Source organism: Ursus maritimus, unplaced genomic scaffold, assembly GCF_017311325.1.
Source record: "Ursus maritimus isolate PB19 unplaced genomic scaffold, ASM1731132v1 scaffold_13, whole genome shotgun sequence".
Lineage (NCBI taxonomy): Eukaryota > Metazoa > Chordata > Mammalia > Carnivora > Ursidae > Ursus > Ursus maritimus.
In genome coordinates, this window is record NW_024423675.1 from 25,802,927 (window position 1) to 25,819,101 (window position 16,175).

Consider the following 16,175-nt stretch of genomic DNA (forward strand, 5'->3'; position numbering starts at 1 on the left):
TCAGTGGCAGAACTTATTCTAAGCCAATCGGCACATAACGTTCACATTAAGTCTATTATTCATCGGCGTATACCCCAATTTGCTAAAAGAGAAAAACGAATGATTTTCTTTAAAGATTTATTTATTTATTTGAAAGAGAGAGAGAACAGGGGGAGGAGAGCAGACGGAGAGAGAGAGAGAGTCCTAAGCCGACTCCGTGCTGAGCACAGAGCCCAACACAGTTCAATCTCACAACCCTGAGATCACGACCTGAGCTGAAACCAAGAGTCGGAGGCTTAACTGACTGCACCACCCAGGCGCCCCCAAAAAGAATGATTTTTATGCAAGGTGAAAATGCAGAGAGAGCGGTTTCCCATTTTCTGCTACTAGATGAGGAGAAAAGAACAGGGAGCCCCAGCTGCTACTGAGCCATCTGTGACTTTGAGAACGAGGACAATGCTGGTGACAGAGAAGACAGATGGAAGGAACGTGGGTCCCCGTCACTCTCACTGAAGTGCTAATGGTATGGTACCTGGAGCCCTCCCTACCTTCAGCCTTCAGTTAGACCTCACGCATGTATGCTTAATGCTTCATCCACTTCGAATGCGGGTTTCTGTAACTCTTTAGATATGTCCTTCTTCTCCTTTAAAGATGAGAGAATCTTCTGTTTCCTCATTGCTTGTTTCATCCACATTGCTTTACAGTAGAGATCTTTGAATATATACCTGATTCTGAAACTACCTTTGAGAATCTTCCCTAATCATCCTAATGGGGCACAAAATTGATCCACCCGTTGCTAGAGATGACAGTAACATTCTTACAGAGGTTAATGCACATTTAAGATGAGTAAAAACCCTCTTGTCCTACCAGACAGAAAATACAGCTTCATAATCAAGGTCAGACACTATTCCTAGCCTCTAGATTTAAAACTGAGCTTGACCTGTACTGTAATCAATTTAAAACTCTGGCCTATATGCCAAAGGTCCATCTTTTTAAAATTATTCAGAAATACAAGCCATAGACATCCTACTGCTCTCTTCTCATTTTCCTAAACTATTTCATACTTATTTCTCAGATTTTGCAGGCTATTAGGTGTTTCTCGCATACTTCCATAGATAATAACTCATCCGCTTTGCAATCTGATTCTTAACATTAGGAGATTAAAACTAATGTAGATGATTCTCAGATGACACATACTGAGGTACAGAAAATCCCATCATTTCCTTCTACAAAATGAGAGAAATTTTAATTCTTTTTCTCAACAGCTGCTTCATTTTTTTATGCATAGGAAAAAATATGTGCAATTACTCCAAGTACAATCAAGTCATTTCACATGGCTTTACCATCATTGTAGTTACAGGATATTTTAAAAGAGGAAAAAAAAATCTCAAAGCACAGGTCCTGCTGTGCAGCAAAGCAATCAGATTCCTTCATAATAACAGCCTGATGGGATTCAGCAATCCGAGGAATAATGAATAACCACTTTAATCAGTAAACAGGAAAATGCTACAACAGTCACTGAGTAAAAATGGACTATCATCTGTTGATCCTCTTGATCGGTATTGCAAACAATAAATAGAAATGTAAGTATTTTTTAAAAAGAAAAATAACTGTGTTTATGTGTTTGATTTTTGCCAGGCAGTGATAAAATATCATCTTAGACTGTCCTGCAGTGTTGCCCAGTCAATGAAATGCATATATATTTTTTTCAGAATACATGGCCAACTTGACCCTATCACTTGAGTATGTCAAGGTAAGCTCTTCTGGCAGTTGATTAATAAGGTTCTATTTCTGGACTGATTATTGAACTCTCTCGTTACTTCATTATTTAATGTTCTTCTTCAGTGTTCATCTTACGAAGTTATCTGTATCTGCAAACGAAAAGTCTGTTTCAAAATAGTCTTCAAGTTTCCAATGCAGTTTCTCAAATGTTGGCCGTTCCTTAGGCTCTGCGTTCCAACACTCCCACATGATGTTGTAGAATTGTGGTGGACAGTTAGGTGGCTGAGGGAGTCTATAGTTTTGACCCAACATCTGGATTACCTGAGCACCTGTCATGCCTAAATAACATAGAACGGAACCAACAAAAAACAAGGTAAAGATCAGGGTCTTAAATTCATAGATAATTATATTCAAGAGTACAAAGCAAACTGATTTCTTTGGTGGAGCTATGAGGTCTACCATCCCCTTCCCAGGCTGCAGAGATTAAACTAAATCTTGCAGCAAGTAATGTCTATAAGACTGCAATTCAAGAGCAAAGGAGAAAGAGGCAATAAACTCCCTCATTAATGCAAATCATTATCATCAAATTTTATCTATTATGCTCCCACAGGCACATGGTGTGGTCAGCCCCATAACTCTGCCCTCTAAGTCTGGGCAAAGCAGTTAAAGTCACACCTAAGTAAGTGACCTGCAGCAGAAAGGCCCACTTCAGAATTAATTACTCACCACTATAAGGCATTTTGCCATAAGTAATGATTTCATAAAGAAGGATTCCAAATGACCACACATCAGACTTAATGCTGAATTTATTAGCGCGAATGGCTTCGGGCGCAGTCCACTTCACTGGCAGCTTTGTTTCGTGTTTGGATTCATAGATGTCTTCATTATCTACCTGTTAAGGCATTAAGGAATCAAGCCAAGTTCAAGTGACATATATATATATTTTTTTTTTTTTCTTCTTCCTTTTTTTTTTTTTTTTTTTTTTGCTACCTTGTTCATCTGTAACCTGCTTCACATTAAAATTTAGAGGGAAAAGGTTCAAAAAGAGCTTAGTTCTGGGGCGCCTGGGTGGCACAGCGGTTAAGCGCCTGCCTTCGGCTCAGGGCGTGATCCCGGCGTTCTGGGATCGAGCCCCACATCAGGCTCCTCCCGTAGGAGCCTGCTTCTTCCTCTCCCACTCCCCCTGCTTGTGTTCCCTCTCTCACTGGCTGTCTCTATCTCTGTCGAATAAATAAATAAAATCTTTAAAAAAAAAAAAGAGCTTAGTTCAATTGATAATTATAGTAGCAAATTTCAAATCTTGCTTATAAGACTGAGAAACCTATGAGAAGTCGTTAATAAAATATTATTTAGGAGCCTACTATGTGCTAAAAACAGCACTGACAGGAGCACTCTACTACATATGGGAGAACTCACGTGTGATGGTCTTCAGCAAATTAAAAAAAAAAAAATGAAAGCGAAGTCTGTCTGTTTCCAGACTTACTGCTGGTATTGGAGAGCCACTGACTTTAATAATTACCATGTTGCCACTTTCTAAAACTGAAAAGTAGGATCCAAATGATTTAAATTAATATATCAAGTCACTGGGGTTCTAATTAACTTATTTAAAAAAGAAATAATGAATTCATGAAAATAAAAAGAGAATTACTTATATGTCGTGTTTCACGTTCCACACCCACATTGTAGGGCACAATGTAGAAATTAAAAATTAAATTCAGAGTAAAAGATTTATTAATATATCACTTATGTCAGTGTCTTTTGGCCTGATGTCATGACACGGGGAGAGGGGCAGGAATTAAAAAGTCGATGATTGCTGAAGAATTCTGGCAGCATGAATATTAATTTGGCAGAAAGTGAGCAAAGGTGGCTGGGGTAACTATACAAAATAATGCTGCTTTTTGTAAGGAAAATGGGGGCGAACCAGCAGAGGCTACTGTACTGAAAAGCAGACCACTAATCCAAGCACAAACTAAATCATGTACTTTTCCATCTGGTTAGGCATCATTTTCTCTGTTTCCTTCTCCTTCGTGAAGAAATAGAAGTAGGAGGTCGTTCATCCATAAGACCCTGGGCTACTGAAGTGCTCTAGGGACCACAGAACTTGGAGAAACATTATTTTGAAGAATAACAGTATATTAGTCTGCTGGTATGTTAGACTTTTGACCCGTGACAAAACCTAATTAAAACAAAACAAAATTTACCTTAAAAACCCTTGCAAGTCCAAAATCTGCAACTTTGTAGATATTATGTTCGCCAACCAGGACATTTCTGGCAGCCAGATCTCTGTGAATGTAGTTCTGGGACTCCAGATAAGCCATCCCAGAGGCAACCTGCGCGGCCATATCTACCTGCTGAGTCAGATGGATTTTTGTTCCAGCGTCATCTGAGCAATAAGAGAAATAAGAGACTGACTTTGGAGAACATGTGAATTATTGAAGTGAATTCTGAGGATTTTGGTGAATGAGCTGTCAGGGGGATTAAGTGCCATAGCACTGATCTGTTGAGCAAAGAAACATAATCAATACAGACCATTCATTTCCTGTGAAGGGTTAATGAAGCAGCAATTTTCAGAGTCCAAACACATTCCGAAGCTGTGGCCCTCACTCCCCTGAAGGAACGTTACACGGAGAAAGAAACAACAGTACCACATCATCCGAACACAGCTCCAAAGATCTGAAAGAGTCCAGGTATCGCCATTTTCCATAGCACGCATCACTGACTCAACTCTTCATGGAAATTGTTTACTCGGCTGCCTCTAGATTCCTTCGAACATTTCAGAGTTTGTTTTAGTCATTGAAGCTATAAAATAATACTAATTTGCATGGCTGAGCCGATGAAAAGTTCTCATTCTTCCAGTATATTGGGGTTTTTTTTCCCTATCACATTGTTCTTAAAAACTAGCTCACTAACAAAAATGAAGGGTCTATCAGTAGTTATAAAATGTGTAAATTACGTTTGTACTCCATTAAGCCTGATATACTTTTTATTTTATTTCCTTTTTTAAGCCTATTATTCTTAGAAATAATTCGCTCATCTCTCCAGGAATGGACATGCCTTTAATAGACATAGTTTCCACCACTACTCATCCTACGTAATTAAGTATAGGAAAGTTAGGCAGTAGACTCGGTCTGAGCATTAGTAGAGAGGGTAGTGTTATTCTGTGCTGACTCTGTGCAGTGGGGTCAGCCTTCCCTGGATACTGTTTCGCTGCCATACTGTTAGTAGATGTCTTCAGATTTCTGGAGAATTAAAAAGGTCTCCTATAAATCCAAGCTATCATATCTCTGACTCAATAAGCCAAATATTACCAAAGCTGTGTTGAATTCATGGTCAAGAGTCTTAGATGCAACTTGACTTGAAAGGCAACAATAGCTCAGGGTTAGAAAACTGGCTTGAAGCTGGAGTGCCAGGATCTAGATCAGAGCTTTGCCTCACGTTTCTTCCTGATCACAGGCAAGCTGCTTAACATTCTTTTTTTTTTTTTCTTAAAGATTTTATTTATTCGACAGAGATAGAGACAGCCAGCGAGAGAGGGAACACAAGCAGGGGGAGTGGGAGAGGAAGAAGCAGGCTCATAGCGGAGGAGCCTGATGTGGGGCTCGATCCCACAACGCCGGGATCACGCCCTGAGCCGAAGGCAGACGCTTAACCGCTGTGCCACCCAGGCGCCCCAAGCTGCTTAACATTCTTGTGCCTCCGTTTCTTCATCTGTACAGTGGTCATTGTACTTACCTTATGGTATTTGTTGTTAAAATGAGAATTAAAATGAGTTAATACATGTAAAGCACGCAGAGCCTGGCACCTAGAAAGAACTCAGTAAATCCTATTTTATGTCATTTTATTGTCATTGCTGCTGCCTACACAGAGCTAAACAGTGTAGGAATTGTTAAGGTAGAGATGCATATGGATTACCCAAATGGAAATGCCTAAATGAAGACAAACATTTGGGTCTGGCGTTCACATGCCGCTAAAGATATCAACTTAACAGTCATTGTTTATGGGTAGGAGTTAAACATTAAAAGTGGGTGAGACTGTTAAGAAGTGACAGAATCATGAGAAACACCAATATTTAGGGTGAACAGAGGAAAACAAACCTACAAGAAGACTGAGAAGAATCAGCCAGAAGAATGAAAGAAAAACCAGAAGACATCATCCTAACAAAGGTTTTGAGAAAGTCACCACCATTGTCAAATTCCACAAATAAGTCCAGCAAGATAAGGTCTAAAAGGTATTTATTAAATATTACTAGGGAGTCACTGGTGACCTTAGTCGCAGGAAGAGCATTTTTCACTGGAGATGGGGGATGAGGGGTTGAGGGCAGAACGGGAGCTGAGGACATGGAGACGGCAAGAGGAGATGTCAATTTCCAAACCCTAGCCAAGAAGGGAAGACAACAGGGAGCTGGCAGAGTGTAAGTCGAGGGAAAGCAATTAGCAGGAAATTCATGATTGTGAGGGGCTGTCAATGATGTGGTACTCAGGGGGTTTCTGGAGTGCTAGCCACGTTCTCATTCTTGATTTGTACAGTGGCCGTACCGTTGTTGACTTGCTCACTTTTAAGATAAATTATATTATATAATGTACGTTCTTTATGTATGCCATCTTTTCAATAAAAAATGAAATAAATGGGGCGCCTGGGTGGCTCAGTCAGTTAGACATTTGCCTTTGGCTCAGATCATGATTCCAGAGTCCTGGGATTGAGCCCCTCATCAGGCTCCCTGCTCAGTGGAGTGTCTGCTTCTCCTTCTGCCTGCCGCTCCCCCTGCTTGTGCTCTCTCTCTCTCTCTGTCAAATAAATAAATAAAAATCTTTTAAAAAATGAACTAAATAGAGTTGAGGACATTGTTTTTAAATGGTATAGAGCTAAGCACTGTGTGTGTGTGTGTGTGTGTGTGTGTGTGTATGTGTACATACATATATATTTATTTTTTTAACACAAGCAGCATATTTAAATACAACATATGGTGAAACTAAGTGCTCACTGACCCATTTGTCCTTTTCTTCCTGGGCAAACATAGATGACTATATTCTCCATCTTCCCTAGCAGTTAAATTGGGCCATGTCACTAATTCTGCACACTGCAACGTGTGCAAGCGAGGACGCTCGTCACTTACAGGCCTGATCCTTAAAATCTCCCACATTTTTGTAGCTAGAAGAAATACACTTTGAAATAGCAGAGCCACATGATGAAAGGGGTCTAAATCCCTATGTCATCATTTAAAGAAAGCCGTGTAGAAAAGCAAGTCTAATGCATATAAAAAATGCATATTTTTGTTATGTCACAAAATGTTTGAATTATACGTTATAGCAGCTAACAGTGATTATTCAGTCTAAAATGAGATGTAAGCCAAAAGACAAAACATAACTTTTTTAAAAAAGAGCCACCTGGGTGGCTCAGTTGGTTAAGTGTCTGCCTTCTGTTTGGGTCACAATCTCAGGGTCCTGGGACTGAGCCCCACGTCGGGGAGTCTGCTTCTCCCTCTTCCTCTGCCCCTCTCCTCTGCTTGTACCCTCTCTCTCTCTCTCTCTCTCAAATAAATAAAAAGATTTTATTTATTTACTTATTTATTAATTGAGAGAGAGAGCGGAGGGAGGGGCAGAGGGAGAGAGAGAATCTCAAGCAGACTCTGCACTAAGCATGGAGCCCATCACAGGGTTCGATCTCACACCTGAGATCATGGCCTGAGCCAAAATCCAGAGCCAGACACTTAACCAACAGAGCCACCCAGGCACCCCAAAGACAAAGCATAACTTAGTGTGCAGCATGATGGCAAAGCACTGCTGCTGTATTGGCCAAAATAGCTATACCTTTTGATACCAAATTAACTCAATATGAAAAGAAATGTAAAAAAGTTAAGATAAACTAGTTCTAGGTCAAGTGATAGGCAGTTTCTAAAATGGCTTCTGATATTCTCTATCTCCTGGTATTTGTGCTTTTATGAAATTCCCTTCCATTAAATGTGGTTTGGACCACTGACTCACTTTTAACAAATAAAATATGGCAGAAGTGATGGGGCATCACTTCCAAGATAAGCTATGAAGGACTGTGGCTTCATCTTGCAGGAACTCTCCTCTCTCTTGCTCTCTCACTGGCTCACTCTGATGAAGCCAGCTGCCATGTTGTAAGCTGCCTTATGAAGAGGTCCATGTACCAAGGATCATAGGGCAGCTTCAGGCCAACAGGCAGCAAGGAACTGGCTTCCTCAATCCAACAGCCCCGGAGAAACCAATTCCTGCCAACAATCACATGAGTGAGTTTGGAAATAGATCAACCTCCCCTTGAGCCTTCAGATAACTGAAGCATCTGCCAACACCTGACTGTAGCTTTGTGAGAAACCCAGACGCAGAAGACCCAGCTCAGCTGTACCTGGATTCCCGACCTCAGAAACTGTGAGATAATAAATGTTTGCTGTTTTACGCCACTAAGTTTTGGGTAATTCGTTGTGCAGCAATAGATACTGAATACAGGTTCGCGTTAAGAAAATAATGCCAGTGCTATGTATACAGTTAAAAGCATAGACTAAGTACAGAGCCAGACTTCCCGGGTTTGAATTCTGGCTCAACCACCTCGGATAAGTTATTGACCTCTCCATCCCTCAGTTTCTTCCACCCTAAGGTGGAAATGATAATAATAATAATAATAATTCTCATTTCATCCTGTTGTTAGAAGAATGAACTAAGTGAATATTTGTACAATACTTAGAAAAACGCCTGGCAGGGGCGCCTGGGTGGTTAAGCAGGTGATTAATCTTAATCAGTCGATTCAGCATCCCATTCTTGGTATCAGCTCAGGTTATGATCTCAGGGTCGTGGGATGGAGCCCCACATCTGGCTCCGTGCTCAGCGCAGAGTCTGCTTGTCCCTCTCTCTCTCCCTCTGTAATTCCTCCCCTCCCCCTGCCACTCACGTGCTTTCTCTCTCTCAAATAAGTAAATAAATAAATACATAAATAAATACATCAAGAAAGATAGAAAGACAGAAAGAAAGATAGAAAGAAAGACAGAAAGGAAGGAAGGAGGGAAGGAAGGAAGGAAGGAAGGAAGGAAGGAAGGAAGGAAGGAAGGAAAGAAGGAAGGAAGGAAAAGAAAGAAGGGAAGATAAATGCCTGGCATATAGTAAATACAGTGTTTTTTTAAAGAAAAAAAATTGAATATATATGCACCTCTCCTACCACTATTCCATATGGCTGATTTTCACCACATCACCTCATTTTATACTCAGAACTCCATGAAGTACTATTGTTATTATTTGCCCCCTTTCATAGGAGTTTCTGCTACTTAGAAGAACAGGTAATAAGTTGTAGAGTGGAGACTCAAGTTCGGTCATGTTTGAGGTTGAAATCTCATGCTCTTAAAAACTATTCCATCCTCCTCCCTAAAACTTACCTTATACATGATTCCTGAGCACGTGAATGTTGGGGCTACAGCTGTAGTCAGCTAAAGAGTATCTCAATGAAAACACTCCTGTCTACTTCAGTCCATTTACGTGAACTGTCCATGAGATCGATGAACAACATGCTAGGACTTTATTTATTTTAAAAAAATACGTATGCATGTAAAAAAAATGCAGATATTTATCCTCTTTAAATTTCAGTAAAAAATACCTGACATCAAATACCCTCAATGCTAAAGTTTTTTGACAAGGCCTCTTCCATTTTGGAGAAATTCATTACAAAAAAATATTTAGCCAAGCTTAGGGACTACAAAGATGGTTCTATGGAAAAATATGTATGTCATTTCAACTATCAAATATGGCATCTAATCCTATTACAGTGATATAAAAAGTTTTCACTGACAGGCACAATAGAGAGGAAAATTGAGTAATAACACATTTTCTGCCCTGAAAGACTGCAGTGGCCTAGGAACTGCCTAAGTAAACCTCAGAACACACTTCTGATACAACAGCCAGTTGTCAGAACTGATATAAAGGTTCACAGGCCTGTGACAATTTACATCTGCAACAAGAAAACATTTTCAATTATGTTCCATTACTCAAGAGTCTTTCATCTTATAACAGGTATCATGATGGGCTGTTTAAGAGTGGCAGACTCATTTTAAGATCACTTTGTTGAATTTAAGCCCTCTTGATTGGGAAGGGATTGTCTGTAACGAGCATCTCTACATTACTCCTCATGGCTACTAAGTATCTCAACAAATGAAGGCCTTGGTAAACTTGACCCTGAGGGTCCAACTCAGAACATGACCGGGTTTGTGCTCATCCCTGAGTAAAACACAAAATCCTCAATGCCAAAGGAGTTCGTCATTAATACGTGGATCTTGTCAAGCTGACACCAAGGGTCTCAAAACAAGCTCAACTCGAGTCTTGATATTAGGGTCAGAATAGTCCCACTTAATTTCTCCATTAATTTTCTCATTCAGTCAGTCAACACATAATTAGTGCACACCTTCTATGGGCCTGACACTGTTCTGTCACTAAGACAAAGAAAAGTCTCTGTCCTCATGGAGTTGTATTTTAGAAGATACTTACAATAAGCCACATAACAAAGTCATACATTGTAAGATGATGAGCAGTTAAGAAAACAAAAAAGCAGGAAAGAAGTGTACAAAGAGACAGAAGAAGCAGATTACATTTTAGAATTCAAGGGTGACCAGGGAAGGACTCACTACAATGGGAATGTCTGAGGAAACACTTTACAGAACTGAGGAAGTGAGCTACATGGATATTAACGGGGGGCAGGATTTCAGATAGAGAAAGGAGCAGGTGCAAAGGGCCTGAAGGAAAGCACGCGTGGGAGATATAAAGAGTAGCAAACGGCAGTGCGGCTGACACAGCGTCAAGAGAGACAAGGGAGAAGTTGGGGGAGATGTGAAGACAAAGGAGAGAGGTAATGGAGAGCCAGGCCATGTAAGACATTAGAGGTTGGACACAGAGAACCAGTGGGAGTCACTGAGGCTTTGAACTGAGGAGGGACACGATCTGATTTACACTTTAACAGGATCTCTCCGACTCCTGTGTTGAGAAGAGACTGAGAGGAGCAAGAACCAAAAGAGGGAGACCACTTAGGAGGCTGCCGCACTATCTAGGAGAGAGCTGATGATGGCTTGGACCAGGGTGGGCAGGCAGAGAGGTGGCAAAATCCTGGATATACTTTGAAAAAAGTCAATTGGATGTGCTGACTGGCTAGACGGAAGCTGTGAGAAGAAGTAGAGATGATCCACGAGATTAGGCTGAGTGTTGACATCATTAAAGAAGGAAAGACCAGAAGAGTAGCAGATTATTGAGGATAATATAAGATCAGTTTTGGACATGTTGTTTTGACATTTTTAATGGACATATGTGTAGAAATTCTGGCTGTTCACATTTATTTTTTTCTCCTTTCAACTACGTTAGAGGACTGTACTTCCCTATTCCCTCTGACTTGATTTGACCAAATAAAAAGGCACAGAAGTTATCTCTGCATCTCCTGGTGGGAGCTCTAAGAGCCAGAGTGATTTTAGCCCCATCCCAAGGTGATCAGAACACCTGAGCCACCAACCTATCTATTTTGCATATATAGCATGGGCAGGAAATAAATGCCTCGGGGATTTGGGAGAGTGGGTGCTGCTGCATCACACCTATGTTATCCAGAGAAGCAGTCAAGTAGTCAAGAAGGCAGGTGGATTTATGATTCCGAAGTAATGGAGGGATGTAATTTGAGAAATCTTTGATACATAAACGTTATTTAACCCTGAGACTGACTGAGATTAGCAAGGTAACTAGTGATGTTGCAAAATTTCAAGATATTGAGAGGTCTGAGAGATGAGCGAAATCACATAGATGGGAGAAGAACCAACAAGAAAGGAGGAAAAGCCATTGAGTAAAGTGTCCTGGAAGCCAAATGAAGGACGTGTTTCCATTATTTCAAGTCCATTGAAATAAATGCTGCGAATAGGTGTGAGGACTAAGGACTATTAGATTTACCACGGTGAATGTTACAAGCGCCCCTGACAAAGCATTTTTGTTAAAGATGACCCAAGATGGCTACTGTACATTTGTCCCTGGGAATAAGGCAAAAGGGGTCAATGGCTGAGGTTAGTCTTTCGCTGGTGGCTAATATATTCTGATACTGTTAAATTTGATAACTTTATGCAAAGGAGCTAGGCATGTTTTTTAACAGCATTTAACAGGCCCAGTTCTTTGTTCCTCTTCTCCACTTTTGCGATTTAATACCACCAGCTTCACAAGTCACCCTGAAATCAGAGAATACTCTTATCTTTCTAATATCTTTGTTCTATTTTGCTCACCTCCCTTTACCTGTACACATTCTATCAATCCCACTCTGACATTTCAGGAAAGCATAGAAAAAGTCTCTTTTTTAAGCATGAATTATTCTCTCAGTACTTGATCTCCAATACTTTGAACATCTCATTTTAATACTCATTATATTGTTGCGTATTAAATTATTCATTTGTAATAAACATCAAAATTTCACAATGCCCTTAAGTCTTCTCTGACTACAGGAAGCAGATGTAGAAATAAAGCAACAGTACATTTCTGCTTTTTAGTCTGAAAACTCTAATGTTGCCTAGCAGTGGAAGTATTTTAAACACCAACAAGTACGATGCTGTCAAACACTGGCAAAGGAGAAAGAATGAGGGTACCTCTCCCTCTATTCCTCCAAAAGTATTCCACGTCCCCTAATTCTGGACCATAGAACAAACTGGTCCATGACTGATAATGTTGCATTAGTTACTGTAGGAAACAAAACACCATGTAAAACATCCATTCTTCAGTTTTCTACATCACATTTACGTACTCCAATATGTCTATTATGAACAATTTATTCTTGACTACATAAATAGTTTTCCTCCTTTTGGTACACAGTATATATCCTATTAAAGTGTAGTTGAGCCATTCAATGTTAAGACATTCACTCTCACAGATATACACATAGTAAATATCCTTTGGGTTATAGAAGTCTTGCTAAATCGACATTTATAGGACTAGCTAAACTAAATTCCTCTTTTTTTCCCCCATTATTAAGTCTTTAGCTTACTTTGGAGATATTCTTGCAGACTTCCATGTCTCATCAACTCTGTAATAATATAAATTGGATCTTCTAAAGTGCAAACTGCATAAAGCTGGATAAGCTTTGGATGTCTTAGGCTCTTCATGATCTGTGCCTCCCTCAGGAAGTCATTTGGATCCATTGAACCTGAAACAAGAAAAGGAGGAAATCACTTTATGTTATTGAGGCATTCCTATCCTCACAGCAGTCTGCTGGGAATCACCAAGATTGCTTCCTGCTTCTCAGTAAAGTATAAGCACTGGTGTCACAAATCTTCAGATTTATCAAAGAGGAGAATCAGTCCAGCCAGGGCAACCTAATAACTGAAGTGTTGGGGCATCAAGGGGGTGTGATTTATGTGTTATGACCTATAGGTGAGGAGAGGTTGATCCAGATCCATATGAAAAATGAAGGGAAAAGGAGTGACTGACAGTCTAATTGATAAAACAAGGCCAGCAAATTAAGAACACAAAGACACTCTATTACTATGAATGCTGGAGGACACTGAATGTTTAATTACTGCAGCCAGGGCTTTTTGGTCCAGGATCCAGAGAAGACTGATAGCTGCCCTGTCCTTGGTACCCACTGTGGGAACAAGCTGGATAACAATCCCGAAGCAATGACATTCTACCATATTTATGTCCTTAATTCTGTAGGGATGTCTGGTATAGGCCAAGCAGAAAACATTCAAGGACCACACCCAAAACTTAGTTGTTGTTGTTGTTGTTTTTACCAGTCTTATATGTCTAACTTGAATTTGATCCTCAACATTTTCTCCTATATTAATACTTCTGTAGTCAGACTCTTACGAGCTTACAAAATAATAAGGGAGACAGTATTGGGACCTATTTTAAAGACTCACCTACAATTAAGTTGTATTTTAATGGCTCAACTCTTACCATGCAAAGTGCCAAGCAGTTAACAACAAAGAGGTCTATAAGAAGGAAAGATACCTGGAGTTTACATTTCATCAGCAATCTTTAAAAATCTTTCAATTTTTTTTTTTAGGCTATGGTGTTTCAGAGACATTACTGTAACTGAAGGAATACTGTCATTTCACATCTCAGTACTCACTATGGATAGTGCAAATATCATTTCCACTGATGCTCGGAGAGGCTGTCTGTCTCATGACGAAGACTTCACGGCTGGTATTTGAACCCAGGCATGGATAAGCTTTGACACTCTAAGGTAACACTCCGACTTGTTTATTAATATGAAGTTAAGAAGAGTTACATGTGACTTACAGATCATTTCACAGAAAGCATTTAGGCAGTCCATCCTTTGGTATTCCCTTGTGAGAGTAGAAGTTCAGAACACAGGCTTGGTCAAACTCTGGATTCTGATCAAATCCTAGCTCACTGTGTGATCTTCAGCAAGTTACCAAATGACTCCGAACTTCAATTTCTTCATCTGTAAAACCCTACTAATAACGCTACTGATATCATAATATCATCACCAGGAAACAGCAATACCTGGCATATATAATTCAATGTCTACTGGCCATTATTTGTATTATTGTTAATATGCATCCTCTATGAAAAATCAAACACATCAACGATAAGTATTTTCTCACTGACTGAGGAGAGGAAGGAGCAAGGACTCAAAGAGGGAGAATAGAGAAGAATAACCTATTCTCATTTCCATCATGATTTTCTGTGCTTCCTCCATTCCATCCCTACCATTGGTTTGTTCCACATAATCAAATAGTGGCAAAATGGAGCTGAGAAGAAAAGACGCACCCAAAACATAATAAAGGACTTGTTTCTTGTTACAATCAGTTTGGCCTATGCTCAAATATGGATATAGTGGCCCTACTCCACCCCAAAATAATCTGATTCATGAAGCTTCCAGTGATAAAAGCAATACTGATCACCATTCAGGCAATTTATATATACAGTATATTTCTACCCTAATGCTTTGGTAGACATTACACTCGTGAAATGCAGGACACCCAAATCATTGCCAAATTAGTCTGCGCACAAGAGCTGGACCCCCGGGACATCAGAAGCCTCTGCAGGTGACATTTGCTCAGAGCACTCCATAGCTACGCTGGTTACAGCTGACCAGCTGCACAGCAGAGACCTAATTTCAACTCAGCTAGTAATGCAACATTAAATATTAATTTTTGCCTGTCAAAGCCACTGTGGGAGTTGATTTCAGGCTCGTCTTTATTGCGTGGTAGTCTGCTAAGCAATAAATAGCTGCTAAGATTGATTAATGGCCCCAGTGAAGTGAAGACATTTAACCAATCACCAAAGCCGTTTGCTGCTATTACACTGTAAATCAATAATAATAATTCCTGTTGGAGAGAAAACTATTGTGGCTTTTTTTTTTTTTAATATAAGAAATGTGATTTTTTTTTTTTTTTTTTTTTGGTTTTCTTTTGACCTCTAGAAGGCCTTCTTTAATGTTAGGATGAATAGCTAGCTGCTTTGTTTTTGGAAAAGAATGATTAGATTGGGAAATAAAGCTTAGGTTCAATTGTCAACAAGATTAGGATTCAAAATAATATATATGCAGTGATCGGGAGACGCTCAGGTGCTGGAATAGATCGTCCTCACCTGGACGGCTCACGTGACATCTGGCCTCTCAGAAGTGCTTCTCCACCACTTCCGAAGGCAGTACGTAGATGCTGAGACAGAAGTCCTGCCCGAGCGAGTCTGCACCTCAGTGGACACCTGTCGGCAGCCCCACTGAAGCTAACGGTTACTAAGAATTCACTGCATATATTTATACACATGGACTCAATTTGTCCTCATAAACCCCTGTGAAGTAGGAACTATTATGGTTCCCACTTCCAGATGAGGAGATTCAAAAGATTAATAAACTGTCCAACGTCACAGGCCAGAGCCGAGGTTGAACTCAGGTCTAGCTTAAAACCAACTGTGTGCTTCTACTATTACATCAGGGCCGCCCCGACTTTCTCACATCACGGCACCTTCACTGTCTCAGGAACTTTTTTCATGATGCCCCTTAAGCCAATATCTAATGGTTTTATCGATTACTTGGTTAAATCAAAGCAACTTTAAAAGTATTTGTGTCCTAACAATTTAATATCCCTTTTAAAAAGTAATACAGATAAATCAAAAGAAAAAATAATTTTTATTTCATTCTTAACCACAATTACTTACGAAAGAGACACATGCATCTATGGGGCACAGCACAATTCCTCAAGTCTTGGAAGCAGATAGAACATGGCTCCCCTCACTTCCTGCCCCACATGGATTTTTGCTTGGATGTAGCATGTGATCCCAGTGCCCACCAAAAACCCATTTTCACAAAGATATGATGTCAGTAAAAGGAATGTAACACGATCTGATATTGAACTGTGTGGTATTCAAGCTATTTACCTCAAAACGTTTAAATATCCTGTGATATCCCTGTGAATTCACTGTGGTGTCCCATGTGCCTTGGCACACAGTTTGGGAACCGTGGTGTCATACCAGATTGCTACCCAGCAGCACCCA

At 40.0% G+C, this 16,175-nt stretch overlaps 1 protein-coding gene across 1 annotated transcript in view; it reads right to left on the reverse strand.

Annotated features, from left to right (window-relative positions):
• Positions 1-260: 260 nt before the first annotated feature.
• Positions 261-16,175, reverse strand: part of FRK (fyn related Src family tyrosine kinase) — a 61,601-nt gene continuing 45,686 nt past the window's right edge. Inside the window, exons 5-8 of the mRNA XM_040627480.1 lie at positions 12,697-12,855; positions 3,903-4,084; positions 2,428-2,593; positions 261-2,039 (exon numbers count right to left, since the gene is read on the reverse strand). Of these exons, the coding sequence (XP_040483414.1) occupies positions 1,828-2,039; positions 2,428-2,593; positions 3,903-4,084; positions 12,697-12,855 (719 nt within the window). The 3' untranslated portion in view covers positions 261-1,827. The remainder of the gene's footprint in view (positions 2,040-2,427; positions 2,594-3,902; positions 4,085-12,696; positions 12,856-16,175) is intronic.